Source organism: Globicephala melas, chromosome 9, assembly GCF_963455315.2.
Source record: "Globicephala melas chromosome 9, mGloMel1.2, whole genome shotgun sequence".
NCBI classification, from domain to species: Eukaryota; Metazoa; Chordata; class Mammalia; order Artiodactyla; family Delphinidae; genus Globicephala; species Globicephala melas.
In genome coordinates this window covers 12,904,294-12,919,422 of record NC_083322.1, presented here as the reverse complement: position 1 = coordinate 12,919,422, position 15,129 = coordinate 12,904,294, and the positions used below count along the sequence as shown (strand labels likewise).

General features: G+C 41.7%; 1 protein-coding gene and 1 long non-coding RNA gene across 3 annotated transcripts in view; one reads left to right on the top strand and one right to left on the bottom strand.

The window, feature by feature from the left end:
- Nucleotides 1-3,276: 3,276 nt before the first annotated feature.
- On the bottom strand, nucleotides 3,277-13,183 carry MRPS33 (mitochondrial ribosomal protein S33). Its single transcript, XM_030854017.3, has 3 exons — nucleotides 13,105-13,183; nucleotides 8,106-8,347; nucleotides 3,277-4,686 (listed from the first exon to the last, which is right to left on the bottom strand). Exons 2-3 carry the CDS (start codon nucleotides 8,318-8,320, stop codon nucleotides 4,581-4,583), a joined length of 321 nt encoding a protein of 106 aa, XP_030709877.1. The 5' UTR covers nucleotides 8,321-8,347; nucleotides 13,105-13,183; the 3' UTR covers nucleotides 3,277-4,580.
- Nucleotides 13,184-13,277: 94 nt separating this feature from the next.
- LOC115851762 (uncharacterized) overlaps nucleotides 13,278-15,129 on the top strand; it is a 30,948-nt gene continuing 29,096 nt past the window's right edge. For both annotated transcript variants that reach the window (XR_009565206.1, XR_009565207.1), the window contains exon 1: nucleotides 13,278-13,359. This is a non-coding gene — a long non-coding RNA (uncharacterized lncRNA). The remainder of the gene's footprint in view (nucleotides 13,360-15,129) is intronic.

Genomic DNA, 15,129 nt, shown 5'->3' with positions numbered 1-15,129 from the left:
ATGCCAAACTCAAAAGGAAGGGTCAGTTAGTAGTTTTCAGGCGATTTGGGGAAGATGATACCGAGCACCAATTCAGATTGTCAGTAAGGAGAAGCGCATGTTTTCTGCAACAGACACAGAAAGTTCTCCGTAAATGAATCTATCCTGTCTCAGAAAACACATTTTCTTAAGTAGAAGACGATTTAGAATCTATATTGGTTTAAGTCTAGTTTCTACTTTAATATGAACTTATAATTCTACCAGATCTCCAGTGACGTTAGAAAGTTGCATCTGGGTAGGTTCTTTGGTCAGTCTTCCCACTAGTTTCATGAACTTCTCTGTTTTGCTGCTTCTATGTCATTTTACAAAACGTTTCAAGTTCAGCATAAATGTTTTACTGGTTTTCCAGTATTTGGATATCCAGGGTTTCACTGTTTGTTTCCCTGTTTCATCTAAGTCTTCTTGAATGTATTGCTGTTTGTTTTGCTGATTTTATCTCAAAAAAAATTTTTTTTTAAAGAAACGCTTCCTTTTGAACTAACAAATGAGTACTTAAGGGCCATGAAGACAGGATTGGCAGGTTGAAAGACCTTTCCCCCTGTCTATTGCTCTGGAAGTTTGTTCCTATCTCTCACTCTCTAAACTTTGAGACTTAGAAGCTTTGGGAGAAATGTGTGAGGAAAGAGGAAAAAGGTGAAGAGGGTGGAATTTTAAATTCTGACTTATTCTTCTGTGGAAGGTGCTTCATAAATAAAAGCATTATTATGTATGTGTGTGCTTTTTCAAAAAATAAATTTCTGGAACCCATGATTACATAACAATAAAATGCATTTGGGGACTTCCCTGGTGGTCCAGTGGTAAAGAATCCACCTTCCAATGCGGGGGACATCGGTTCGATCCCTGGTCCGGGAAGATCCCACATGCCGCGAAGCAACTAAGCCTGTGCGCCACAACTACTGAGCCCACGCACCTCAACAGAGAGCCTGCATGCCGCCAACTGCAGAGCCCACGCGCCCTGGAGCCCGCGCGCCCCAACTAGAGAGAAGCCTGCATGCCACGACGAAGAGCCCGTGTGCTGCAACTAACACATGGCGCAGCCAAAAATTAAATAAAATGTTAGAAACAAAAACAATAAAATGCATCTCACACTTGTTTCTTCCTGAACCTATCACGCTGCATGTAAACACAGAGAACTTCATATTTTTAGCAGGTATTTGTCAACACCTTCTTGGAAAAATCTGCTAGTAAGACGTACCGATTCTTACTGGTCATACAAATAGCTGTATGTAAAAATATTTGATTAACCTTTTACAGTTTACCTAGTCCTTTTCACAAACATGATTTCATTAATCCAGTGAAGTATTATCAGGATTTGACAGAGGCAGAAAGAGGTTCAGAGGCGTTAAGTGACTTGAGGTCTCCCAGCCAGTGAGCAGAACTCTCACAAACCCATGACTTTTGAATCCAAACCCTAATCTCTTTTTACTATGCCACACTAAAGTCAAGGGCAAAATCCTTCATGCACACAAAACACTAAACATTAGAGGGAAAACAAATAGTTTGGGTCGTGACCAGAGAAATCCAACTAAACAATCTGGCTAGCTGAAACCTACAGTTAAAAGACTTTTTTTCTAGTTACAGTTAGTTCTTGTCTTAACCTTTGCTCACTGGTGTCCTGAAATGTGTTGGTTCCATGGCATCAAGAATTGACTAGTCCTCATGTACCACAATGTTCATTGCAGCTCTATTTACAATAGCCAGGACATGGAAGGAACCTAAGTGTCCATCGACAGATGAATGGATAAAGAAGATGTGGCACATATATACAATGGAATATTACTCAGCCACAAAAAGAAACGAAATTGAGTTATTTGCAGTGAGATGGATGGACCTAGAGTCTGTCATACAGAGTGAAGTAAGTCAGAAAGAGAAAAACAAATACTGTATGCTAACACATATATATGGAATCTAAAAACAAAAACAAAAAATGGTCATGAAGAACCTAGGGGCAAGACAGGAATAAAGACGCAGACCTACTAGAGAATGGACTTGAGGACATGGGCGGGGGAAGGGTAAGCTGGGACAAAGTGAGATAGTGGCATGGACATATATACGCTACCAAACGTAAAATAGATAGCTAGTGGGAAGCAGCTGCATAGCACAGGGAGATCAGCTCGGTGCCTTGTGACCACCTGGAGGGGTGGGATAGGGAGGGTGGGAGACGCAAGAGGGAAGAGATATGGGGATATATGTATAACGGATTCACTTTGTTATAAAGCAGAAACTAACATACCATTGTAAAGCAATTATACTCCAATAAAGATGTTAAAAAAAAAAAAAGAATTGACTCGTCCCTCTCATCCTCTACTTTCCATCTGGTCCACTCTTCAGTACAGGCTGTCTTGAGCTGCACAGTGTTTACTGTATCAGTTCGTTTTAGGGTACAGCTGATGTACAAATGCATTTTAGCTTTAGTTCCTAATTTTCAGCATGGAGCAGCGCCACACTAACCTGCTGCTGAGTTGTCTACAGCTTCCCTATCAAACAGTGCTAAGGCTCCTTGGAGGCTCGGGGCCCATCAGAGAACCAACACACAGATTTCTGCCTTGTTTTCTGACTCAGGATAGCTGTTGGGATCTAAAGCAGTTATCCTCTTTAAAGTATCAACCTAATGCTCCTAAGTTCCTCTTACAGTTAGTCTTTCTCCCAAAGGTGGAGATGGCCTGATTCAGAACATCCATTTAGCTACACTGGATCCAGGCTAGAAGCCTGTTTCTCAGTCCAGTGTCCTGGGGCCCATCCACCCACCAGGCTCAGCTGCATTGGCCAAGAGTAACAGTGCATCTGCACTTTTCTGAGCAAATCCCCAAGATCTTGTCGATACTTTACAACACACACATGCTCATTCACACAGTCTTAAGGACTACGGCTATTTATCTGTGTCCTCTAAAATTAGCATGTGCCAGGCATGTGGCAGGTGCTCGGGAAAGAGTTCTAACTGGATTCTCAGCCTTCTGCTGGAATTCACATCTATCAGATGGAATTACCCATTTTTAGTTAGTTTTTATTTTTACCAACAACTGTAATATAGGCCCTAGCTATACCATCTGGATTAGGCCTCTTTAAAAATATCATTTATCTAAGCATATGCAGCAGGATTCCTACTAGTTCAGGAATTATTCACGGGGCAGTTATTGCCAATACTTCCAGTGTTGGAGGGAAAGAAAATCATAGTTGGAGTAGTTGCTGCACGCGCTCCCGCCTGTGTGCTTTGCTCTTTTCCTGAGAGAGGTAGGAACGAGGTTAAAGGTACTTTATTTGGCACAACAATGTGCATATAGTTACCACTTCTGTACTGTACACTTGAAAATCATTAAGATGGTAAATTTTATGATTTTACCACAATAAAAACAAAGTACTTAAAAAATTTCCTTGATGGTGCTAGAGATCTTCAGAATTCTTGGAAAAAAAAAAATCAGAAAGCCCTTGCAACCTCATTGGAAACTCACTGCTAGAATATAACACAATGAGCATCGAGCTCCTCTACTGTATACAACTCACCTCTCACAGAAATAACGTCTTACACACTTTGATCTCTGGTTAAGTTGGTTAAGTCCAACCTTTTTCACAGAACTTGCAAAGCCCTTCACAGTCTGGCCTTTGTCTATTTCATTATGACTAACCCATACTAGTTAGTGGTCATTTTTCCAATTCCTTGAACGGGACAATTTCTTCTTACCTTAGGGCTTTGCAAACGGCATTCTCTGTGCCTCAAATGCTTTTCCACCATTTTTCTTCTGCCTAACTCTAATTTATTCTTCAGAGCCCCACTTAAATATCATCTCTTCAGGGACGCCTTCTTTAAAATACCAAATGAGGTTTGGGCCTCTTGCTTTGTGGATCGATCCATCCACACTCTCACAGAAGTCTGGTCTGGATTTTTCCTTTGTAGCATGTAATACAATTGTATTTATGTAATTATGTAATATTAGGCTCTCCCTCAGGACTGAAAGTTCCACAAGGTACGGACTGTTTGTTGCAAACCACTGTATTACCCGGGCTCTGGTAGGCTGTATACAGCAGGTACCCAATGCTCTCTTAACAGACGCAGCCTTTTATCCCACAAATTTATCTTACAGATATTCTCAAAGGAGTAGGTGGAGAGGCACATCAAGTTTGTGAGCTTGGTGGTGGAGACCGTAGCTGAACAGCCAGAGAGATGAAAGAGCTTAGGGCTGGCTAAGTGGGGAAGCAAGAAGGGAGAAACGAGGGTGTTCATTTAATGAGTTTCTCCTCCACTCCGCCAACATCCCATCCCCTCCCAAACAAGTCATTCAATAGTAATCATGCACTCATTTCTCTGGGGAATAAGGTAAACTTCAGATTACAGAACCAAGGTAAACAATGTTGCAGAATTAAACTGTGTTCAAGAAACCAGTCACAATTCAACTGCATTAGACTTCAGCACGGAGATGACTGTATTCCTCTGAATAATCTTCAACTTAGGAAGCTTGTACTCCTCCAATATGTGGAGGGACAATAAATACACTTCGTCCTGCTCTTGATTGCTGAGGGAGAAGTCCTCCCCTGATGGCCCAACACTATTTCCTTTTTGCTGCTCTCTTCCCTTCTCCTTTCCTTGGTTTCCCCTTTCCACGAAGCTTCTTCAGACGCCGCTGCTCATCCTTAAAGTCCTGATGCTCATCTCTAAAAGAGAAAGAAAAAAAAAGTAGCCAGTATTTTTATCAGACTGGAAAAGTACACCAATCTAGAATGTTCTCTTAGGTGGTCCTGGTTATCAAGCTTTGACTCCTACAGGGCGCATGCTCAGCTTGGTGAACAGAAAGGACAGGGAACCCCCGACATACAGATGAGCTGTGTTCCCAAAGTTCATTTCTAGGTCAGTTTTCCCTCACAGAAACAATGCTACCCACAGCTTAATTACCAAACCCGCCCATGTAAACCTAGGTAACTAGGATACAACACTGATAATTGCCCCAAATTTCCCTGTAACACTAAGACTAAACACTGAAGGGGGCAGAAAGTCGGTATAAGCTTCAACAGCTACACGAGACCCTGAGGGGCCCAGGGATTAGCACCTGCTACAAACGGGAAAGGTCTGGAGGAAGCTGCCCTGATGGCAGTGGATGATTCACACAAAAAGGCTGCCGGGGAAAGTCTCAGGCAGAAGGAAGCCGGATCAACAGACAGATCCTCCAGGGGTCAAGGCTGCCAGGACTGTCTGTACATACGAATGAAGACTGCCTGTACTGTATAAAAATATCTGCGTTCTAAGATCAAATACGGTCAGTGTTCTTGGGGGACTGGCTCTAGGACCCCCCCCAGATACCGAAATCCACTGACGCTCAAGTCCCTTACGTAAAACAGCATAGTATTTGCATATTCTACACTCATCCTCCTGAATATTTCAAATCATCTCTACATTACTTACAACACCTAATACAATGTAAATGCTATATAAATAGTTGCCAGGTGTGTGGCAAATTCAAGTTTTGCTTTTTGGAACTTTCTGGAATTTTTTTTAATATTTTTGATCCGTGGTCGGTTGAATCTGCAGATATGCAACCTGCGGATATAGAGGCCCTCAAACAGTATAGTGTTTAAATATGTAAGCTGTGGAACCCATTTGACCCTGGGTTTAAGTCACAGCTCCACCATTCAGTAGCTGTGTGACCTTGGATAAGGAATCTTCCCTCCCTGCCCCTTGGTCTCCTCACCTATAAAAGGGTGGATAATGGCGTACCAATTAAATGTAAGAGAGGGGTTTGCTGGGCCCAATTTTTAACTCCCTAGGCTGTTTTACTTTATTTTTTTATTTTGGCCGTGCCATGTGGTCTGTGGAATCTTAGTCCCCCAACCGCATTGAACCCGGGCCCTTAGCAGTGAAAGCTCAGAGTCTTAACCACTACACTGCCAGGGAATTCCCCCTAGGCTGTTTTAAAATAGATCAGTTTTAAGGGTATGATGTTTCATTCCATGAACATGATAGGTACAACAGACCTCTTAGGGATCAGCTATGATTGCCCCCCAAATAAGTCATTCTCAAAAACAGAGTAATTCTTCTGAAATATAAGTCAGATCATGTCACTCCTGTTTACAACCCGGCAAACTGCTCCCCGTTTTACTCAGCCCCCTGCACAATCCACCTCCTGTCCCACTGTTCTCCCCTCAGCCTGTGCAGCCCCTGGAACAGACGAGGAACATTCCAACTCAAGGCCTTTGCTCTGCTCTTGTCTCTGCCTTGCAAGCTCTTCCCTGGGTCCCACCTGGCTCGCTCACCACTCTCAAGTCTCTGCTTAAGCCTCATCTTCTCAATGAGGCTAACCTTGACTGTCCTGTTTAATACTGTGCCCTGTCCTCTCCCCGCCCACTGAGTGCCCAGTCAGCACTCTTGATCCTGCTCAGCAGGCTCTACTGTTTTTCTTCCCTGTAGCACATTCAACTTGGTAACACACCACATAATTTACTTATTTAATATGTTTCCCCCTTCTCCTTCCCTCCCCGCCCCCCAACCTTTCCCGACAACCTCCTCCAGAGAGCAAGCGACCAAGGCAGGGGTCTTTGTCTCTGCTGATGAACCAGCCCAAGCACCTGCTTGGCTGAATGAGTCACTGTTTTTGAGAACCTGCTTCCCTCCCTGTTTTGTAGGTCTCTGAGTAAGATTTTCTTCATTGAAGACTGTCTAGTTTCATCCTGCCTGACTTCCCAGGAGGCCTTGTGTTAGAGGCACCATTTACCGTAACTAGTGGCTAAATGTGAAAATAATTGTGCTTTTCCATGGATAACTAAATGCTAAGTATTTTTTCTCTGTCCCCAAAGATAGTCAAGGCTTTATTTTTCAAACAAATGGAGAGTAGCAGCAAACAAGTAAATTAAAATAACTGAATGTATTTAATTTGGTTATGGGTTATGATTTTCTACTGAGGACATCTACCTTCCAATATTTTATTTGGGGTAAGAATAAAATTAATTTTTATTTTTTGAGCCGAGACTAATGGCAAGGGAGATAATCCCAAAAGCAATTCCAGAAATTCAAAATACGTCATGGACTATCATCTCTAGTAATATATTAACTAAGAAAATCTATTCTATTTTGTTAATTGCTGTTCCCCTTGTGCCCATCTTAAGTGCCTGTACATGGAAGGTACTTAAAAAAAAATCTATTGGATAAAAGAATGTACCAATCTTTAGTTATCTGGAATGAACTATTAATTTTATTATATTAGCGCCAACAGTCCCAAATTAATGTTTGTACTGTTGCCCTAAGACAAGTCCAATTAAAACTTGTTAAATTGAAAAAAAAAGTAGGCATTTTAACTTTATACAATTATGTACTGTTTAAATTCTTTTATAATGAGCATGTATTTGTTTGGTAACTAAGACTTTTTTTTAAAGAAAATGGTCACATGGGTATTTGATCTTTTTTCTTTCTAGAGCAGTATATCATCTTAAGCACCCACTTCCGACACATACACAAACATACAAATGCATGGTGGAAAGAGCCTGCTACTCTTACTATTACATATTATTATCCTATTATAATGTTGATTACATATTACTCTTAAAGGTAAACTACAGCTTATTTAGACCAAATTCGTATACCAAAAAGGGTACCAACTAAAAGTGTCCAAAGAGGGTGAAAGCAAATAAGAAATCCTACAAAACTGCCCTCAGGAAAGGAAGGAGGCTCCCCCTCGCCAGTTAGGAAGCAGATCAGCCACAGGGCAGGGACTCTTTTCATCTGACCAACAAGAATGTGCTCAGTGTTTAGACCAGTTTTCCTCTGCATCCATTGAGTGCTCTTAGATTAATGACTAATTTAACATCTCACTATAGCTCAGTATCTAGTCAATGTTAGTCACATTTTAGACATAATTAAATTATGTCTTCCAATAACTGCATGTTTCTTTTTTTTTTTAAGTATATTCATTATGGATATTTTGAAAGCTTTCCCCTCCCACAACTGTACCTTTTGAACTACCTGGGCACTATTATAAGAACCACAAAACTATAAAGATAGAAAGGCTAATTTTTTCCTTTTCTGATCTACTAAACAAATTTCTTATAGGTTACTCTTCGTGTGTGGGGGTTTTTTTTGTCATTACCTGTAGAGTCCAAGAAAACGTAGTGTCCCCATGAGTGCAAAATAAGTGTTGTGATTAGGATACCAGTCATAAGTCTCCTTCCTCTTGGCCAAAGGCTGCTCGCTGAACAGCTTCACCACTTTCATGGATTTGGAATCAGCAGGCCTGGCAACTTCACCAAACAGCCGGGCACTCAGACGACTCATGCGCAAGGCATATTCTGAAAGTGACGACATTTCTTGCGCAGCAAGGAGCAAGAGTCCCTATAAAAAATGAGAAGAAAGATAAACAGGTTAGTGCAAGAAATTCCCAGATTATCGAATGAACGGTTTACAAAGTGAAAACACGGCAAGCCACACGTGAATCAGTTCACATCTTTGGCAGGATGTGCCTTAGCGTTGAGAAATATCCACAGTCCAAGTGGCTATTTCCTTTGCATGCTTTACATTTTTTGCATCTTTTTTTTTTTTTTTTTTGCCGTATGCGGGCCTCTCACTGTCGTGGCCTCTCCCGTTGCGGAGCACAGGCTCCGGACGCGCAGGCTCAGCGGCTACGGCTCACGGGCCCAGCCGCTCCGCGCGCGGCATGTGGGATCCTCCCGGACCAGGGCACGAACCCGTGTCCCCTGCATCGGCAGGCGGACTCTCAACCACTGCGCCACCAGGGAAGCCCCTTTTTGCATCTTTTACATTTGGTGTTCACACACTATTACGTCCCAGCTGTACTGCCTCTTTTACAATGAACGATTTTATGACTCAATAGGTTATTTACTGAGAGTCAGCTTACCTATTTGTAGGCTAGATGAGGACAGGGAAACAAGTTATCCTACCACAGCATTGTTATTATACCTTCAGAAAACACCTACCTCAGCAATCTGCATAATAAACATGCTGATTGCTTGCCACCTAAAGGTTTAATCATGGTGGAGAAATAATTATGCTGTTGTCTTTATTATCAGCCCTTTGAATGCTGTTCTCCTCAAGGGCTCCAGATGGCTCTAAGAACAGCTAATGAGTTATGAGGTCATTTAGCCTCCAGGTTGCTGGATTGAATTCTGCCTAGAGACTGAGAGCCAGCTGGGAAAAACAAAGATAGTAGTCTTATAGGAATTAACTCAACAGCTCAAAAGATTCATTTTATTCCTGAACAAAAGGCATTTATGAATTGTGATGTTACTTGCCTTATCTTCCATTTTATATATTCTGCTTTAATGAAAATTAGCTGAATTCTTATTAGCTGAAAACAGTAACTTTTTCTTCAGAGGCATAGAATGTTGAAATAGTATAAGAATGATATCTGTAATATGCAGAAATTATAGGTACTATATATCGAAGATTATATAGGTGATACATAAAAATCAAGAACGTTCACAGGTACTACAGCCAATATTTTATAATAACTGTAAATGGAGTATTACCTTTAAAAATTGTGAATCACTATATGGTACACTTGTAACATATAATATTGTACACCAACTATACTTCAATTAAAAAAAAAAAGCATTTGAGAGTTCCTTAACTGAAAAAAAACAAAAAAACAAAGAATGTTGCTGGTGGAATAACCCTCATTCCATGCTAGTTCAAATGTAAGGGTACCTGTTGGCAGAATATGCTAATTTACATGAAATTTTTATAGTGAGATGAGAGTCTTTGCTGACTAAGACAGTATCCTGGGGGACAGTTCAGCTGGGATGAAAAGGAGTTGATCTCCAAATAGAAAAAAGGCATAAACCTATCTTGAAAAACCAAGAGAAGAAATATATTAAAAAACCCTCCTCAACAGGAATGCCGCCAAGTTAATTTCAAAACTGCTCTGGCAATTTAAATATCCAGTATTTAAATTAAAGAATTTTTCATGTCCATTCCAAGATCCATTGAAAGAGCAGAGGATGACCTCAAACCAATTTCAGAATGTTAGTCTCAAACCATTTACCTTCTGAACACCAACTGAGCAATCTTGGGCCAATAGCGCCACCTGAAGGCCAGCAGTGGGAGAACTGTCCAAGGTCTCTCCCCTCCAACCTGGGATCTGTGCAAACCTTACTTACTCCTTCCTTTTCCTTTCAGCACTCAGTTCTAGGATTCCTTTCTCTCCCAACTCTTGCTCCATTATGTGGATGGGGATGGATTGGGGTTGTCAGAGATGTATAATTTCATCAATGAGAAAAAAAGTCATTAACAGTTAATGTATAAAGAGAAAACAGTCAGTGCTATAAACCTCTAAAGGCCTTGCAAATTACCAGAAGTTGCCTTCAGAAGCTACAAAAAGTTTCTTTGCATGCATTATCTTTTGTCTTCTTTCCACTTTTAAGGTTATCTTTTTCCCAAACATCAGACAAAAAAACTTAAAAACAAAAGGTTTCTTAATCAACTTTTCTTTGTTTTGCTTAATTACCATTATGGCATCAGAACAGATTTCTGTTGCCATTGCACAATATTTCCACGATCAGTTATTTGTAAGGTGGTCTAGGAACTATCATTTTGCTACAAAATTTTCACGAAAATATGTTCTGAACCCCAAATCATTTTATTTTATTTTATTTGCAGTACGCGGGCCTCTCACTGTTGCGGCCTCTCCCGTCGCAGAGCACAGGCTCCAGACGCGCAGGCTCAGCGGCCATGGCTCACGGGCCCAGCCGCTCCGCGGCATGTGGGATCTTCCCGGACCGAGGCACGAACCCGGTCCCCTGCATCGGCAGGCGGACTCTCAACCACTGCGCCACCAGGGAAGCCCCAAATCATTTTATTTTTAAATGAAGAGGCAGCATGGAATCCTGAGGCCTAGGTTTGAGTATTGGCTCTGCCACTCATCAACCGGGTTATTTTGAACAATTACCTATCCTCTCTAAATATGAGTTTCCTTTTCGGAAAACAAAGCTTGAAGGACCATGTGAGAAACAAGACAGTGGCACTGAATCAATGGTAAACTAAAAAAAGAAAAAAGGAAAAACCTGAACATGCTTGGTGTTCATACGTTCTATACAGACACATTTGTTTATTCCTTGTCCTCATTTAATCATGTAAAAAAGCATCTGCACACTCCATGTAGTTGAACCTGCACCTCCCTGGAATGGTATCCTCACTTACAGACACTGACAGCCAGAGAAACATAGACGAGGGGACCAGCAGCTTGGTAACCTGACAGGTAGTAAGGAGGGAGGGACTCACTAGGACAGTGGTCACGGAAGCCTTCCCAGGATGCTAAGTTATCTCCATGCCCACCATGGAATGTAGCAAAGTACTGGGACACATAGCTCATAAATAATAAGGTCTCATTAGAATCCAATGGAAATGGTCATATCACAAAATCCAAGTCCTAAAACTTTTATGATGGAGAAGGAGAATAAGCCTCTCCAAACCTGAATCCTTTACTAGAAACAGAAACACTTGCTAAATAGAAGCAAACTGAAAATGCCTATGACAGTTGCCAATTACTGCTTTGTAGTCTCTTACAGAGCACAGACCTGTATGCTTCTGATGAAGTACAGCATTGGAGCTTGGTAAACCTTCCTGTTACATAGACTAAAACAGCTCACAAGTTCTGCTGTCCATAAATATTGGTCCTGAGACTGGCAAACTGCCACTCTATTAGCTTTATGTTTTTTTAAAGATTGGAAAGCCTTATCTAGGATTTTTCAGGACCCTGGTATGCCCCTTTACAGAAACTTTCAACTTTATCTTAAAAAAACCATGATGACCGTGTGAAAGACATTAAGGTAAAAGGCAAAAAAATTAGATTTTTATTCACATGAAGCTATTCTAAGGGGTAGAGAATAGTCACTTAAAATATCAAATTTTCTTTAAATGTGAACTAAAGAAAACAGTATCATGAAGAAAAATTACCTGGACTTGAAAATGCTAAGCAAAAACAAATTACTGAAATGTGCCGGAGCAAAACATGTTAAGCCCATAGGAGAAAATATCCATCTCTTTACTTTAGCATAAAAGGCTAAGTTTCTCTGATCGTTCTGATAGGTCTGATGCATTTAAAAGGTCAAGTTTATACAGTAACTGGCTTTGGATTAGGTTTGCCTTTTTTCTTTGAAAAGTGCAGATAATGTGCAGGAGTTCTTAACCTGGGTAACCCTCAGTGTGGTGAATCCCCGGGGGGGAACTTTAAAAGTGAATGCTGAAATGTGTGTGTGTGTGTGTTTGTAAATTCTGCTGGGCGGGCGAGGTTTCTCAAAAACCACGGGTTAGTGGAGAGCGCCAGCTCTGGAGTAGAAAAGCTGGTTGGAATCTTGCCACTGCACTTTAATGGACATATCGTGTTTGCAGTAGTATGTATTCTTTGCCTTCGTTTTCTCATCTACTACAGGACAGTTGTACTATCTCACTGAATTATGAGGCTGACGTGCGAAACTCATGGCCCAGGGCCTGCCCTAATAGAGTTATCAGGCCTCAAGGAACTCACACAATGTGCACACGTGTTTCACAGAAAAATCTAGACACAGTGCTTTTTTTTTTTTAAAGCCCAGTACCGCTTATTTTACTGGGTCGCAGAGACACGAACGGCTCTGAATGGATGTCAAGCTTTACTCAATTCAACAAGAACACCCCCAACCTCCAACCGCCTGGATCACGCCTGCCTGTGATGGAAGCAACAGTGTCAAGTCAACCGACGTTTAAATCGGTAGGGCATTTCGCTAATATTTTTCTTAAATATCATTCAATCATACTTTTCTGAAGCTGGTAACAAAACTAATCTGCACCCCCAGCCCCACAAAGCTAAGGCCAACTGATGAGCAGAGAAACCGAGCCTTGAATGCTGCCTAAACAGGAAGAGAGTAACTGCGCCGGAGAGGAAACTAGGCTAGCGTCCTTCGTTTGGTAAATCTCGCCAAGTTATGCAGGAAAAGGCCAAGTTGTTTGGGGGAGACCTGTGAAACCTCCGAGCTGCTTAATGAAATTGACTCGTCCTATTCCTGGAGACTCTACAAGGTTGGAGACCTCCGCAGGGTCTCTGCAGCCATTGCCCATAACTCACTACATGCCCCCCTAACAGTCACCTACAGACTTACCTATTCGCAAGCCTCTTCTGCTGCGCTCCCCTTTTCCGGAAGGCCCGCCCCTCAGTTCCTGCCGGAGACTTCAGCGGGGAGCAGTGGAGAAACGGAAGTTTGGCGGCTAGAGTGGAGTCTTAGTGAGAGACCCGGAACTCCTCTAACGTCTGACCTGGCGCCTGCGCAGTGAGACGAGCGCCTCCAGGTGAGCGGAGGACTGACGGAACGCAGGTTCAGGGACGAGAGGCCTGGCTTTCATGAACGTCCTGCAGGGTTCGCTAACTCTATTTTGTTGGAAATGGCTATAGCGCTGACCCCAACCCCCCAACCTCTGAAGCAATGTTTATGCGTGTGCCATGTGGTGGAGAATGAAATGCTTTTTTTTTTTTTCTTTTCCTCCTTCCACTTTCTTTCTGCGTGATTTTTTTCTCTTTTCATCCAGCTTAGGCCTTGACGTGCTTCAAGCGCATTGCTTGACTTTGACAGAAGAAACTTCTGACTCATCAGGGGTGCCATTCCCCTCCCTCCCACCGAGCTACTCATCTCTAACAGTCAATTAGTATCGCTTCCCGGAGGCCATTCTTGATACCCCTTTGCTGGATTAGGGGAACTATTTGGGGTGCTCTGTGTTTCTCTACCCCACTGGCCTGGAAGCTTCTTCAGGGAGTAGGGATGGGGTATTTATCTGACTCCTCAGTAGTTATCTAGACCCCGCTTGACAGTAGAAACACTGTATTTTACTCCATAAGACATCTGCTCTCAAGCAAGCCATATAGGCAATTGGCTGAAGCATTTGTTGAATATTTAATAGTTCAGCTGAGAACACTTCTTATTTTCTGAGCATTTTTCAAGGCCTGTCATAAATACTCTAAAATGTACCCCGGAATTAAGATAAATCAGTGGCAAGCTATATTCCTAGAGGGTATTCTATTGACACCCTCTTCCCTCCTATAGAATTTTGTTTTATTAACTTAGGTTTTGATATCTTATCAATATGTGCTATAGAATTTGTTTTTATCAAGTTAAGTTTTGATATGTTATCAACCTATGATATAATTAGTAGCCTTGTTAACTTGGGTCTGGCTTAAGAAGTTGACACAGGGTGTAATGAGTATAGCATGCATAGCTCAGTCCAAAAGAAATATCCTGGGTAGGAATTTCACCTTGTCTTGGCTTGTTTTTATCTAATAACCACTGAATCACATAAACAAGGAGACTTCCTTTGAATACTGGCTGTTAGAAACTTTAAAGCCAAATTTGCTGTGGACTCATGGCAGGAACTATTATATGTATATTTGCATACACAAATATAAACCTTGTTGGCTCTGTTTTGCATATATATCTTTGGTTTTTCCCTTTTTGCCTATTTATTATTTATGTTGTCAGGATGTTTTGTGAATCTCTGTAAGCTACCATAACTTTCTTAAAATATAGAAAGGTATAGAGAGTTACAGATGGCTGTGTACTATAGGGCACTTTGTACCTTGTCTCTTATTAAGTCAATTTCATAGGGCTTATACTAGTTTCGGAGGCTGCTATAACAAAATACCACAAACTTGGTGGCTGAAAACATCAGAACTTTATTGTCTCACAGTTCTGGAGGCCGGAAGTCCAAAATCAGTATCAGTGGGCCCAAATCAAGGTGTTGGCAAGGCAACACTCCTTCCAGAGGCTCTGGGGTAGAATAATTTCTTTCACTCTTCCAGCTTCTGGTGGTTGCTGGCATTCACTGATTTATGGCCACATTATTCCAATCTTCAAGGCCAGAATCTTCAAATATCTCTGTGCCTCCTCTTTACATCACCTTCTCCTCGATGTGTATCAGATCTCCTACTGCCTTCCTCTTATAGGGTTATGTGTAATTGCATTTAGGGCCCACAGGATAATCCCGGATGATCTCCCCATCTCAAGATTCTTAATTTATTCATATCTGCCAGGGCCCTTGTCACATATATAGTGGGATTTACAAGTTCCAGGGATTAGGACTGATAACCTTGGGGGACATTTTCCTGTCTACCACAGAGTTGGAAACAGCAAGTCTAT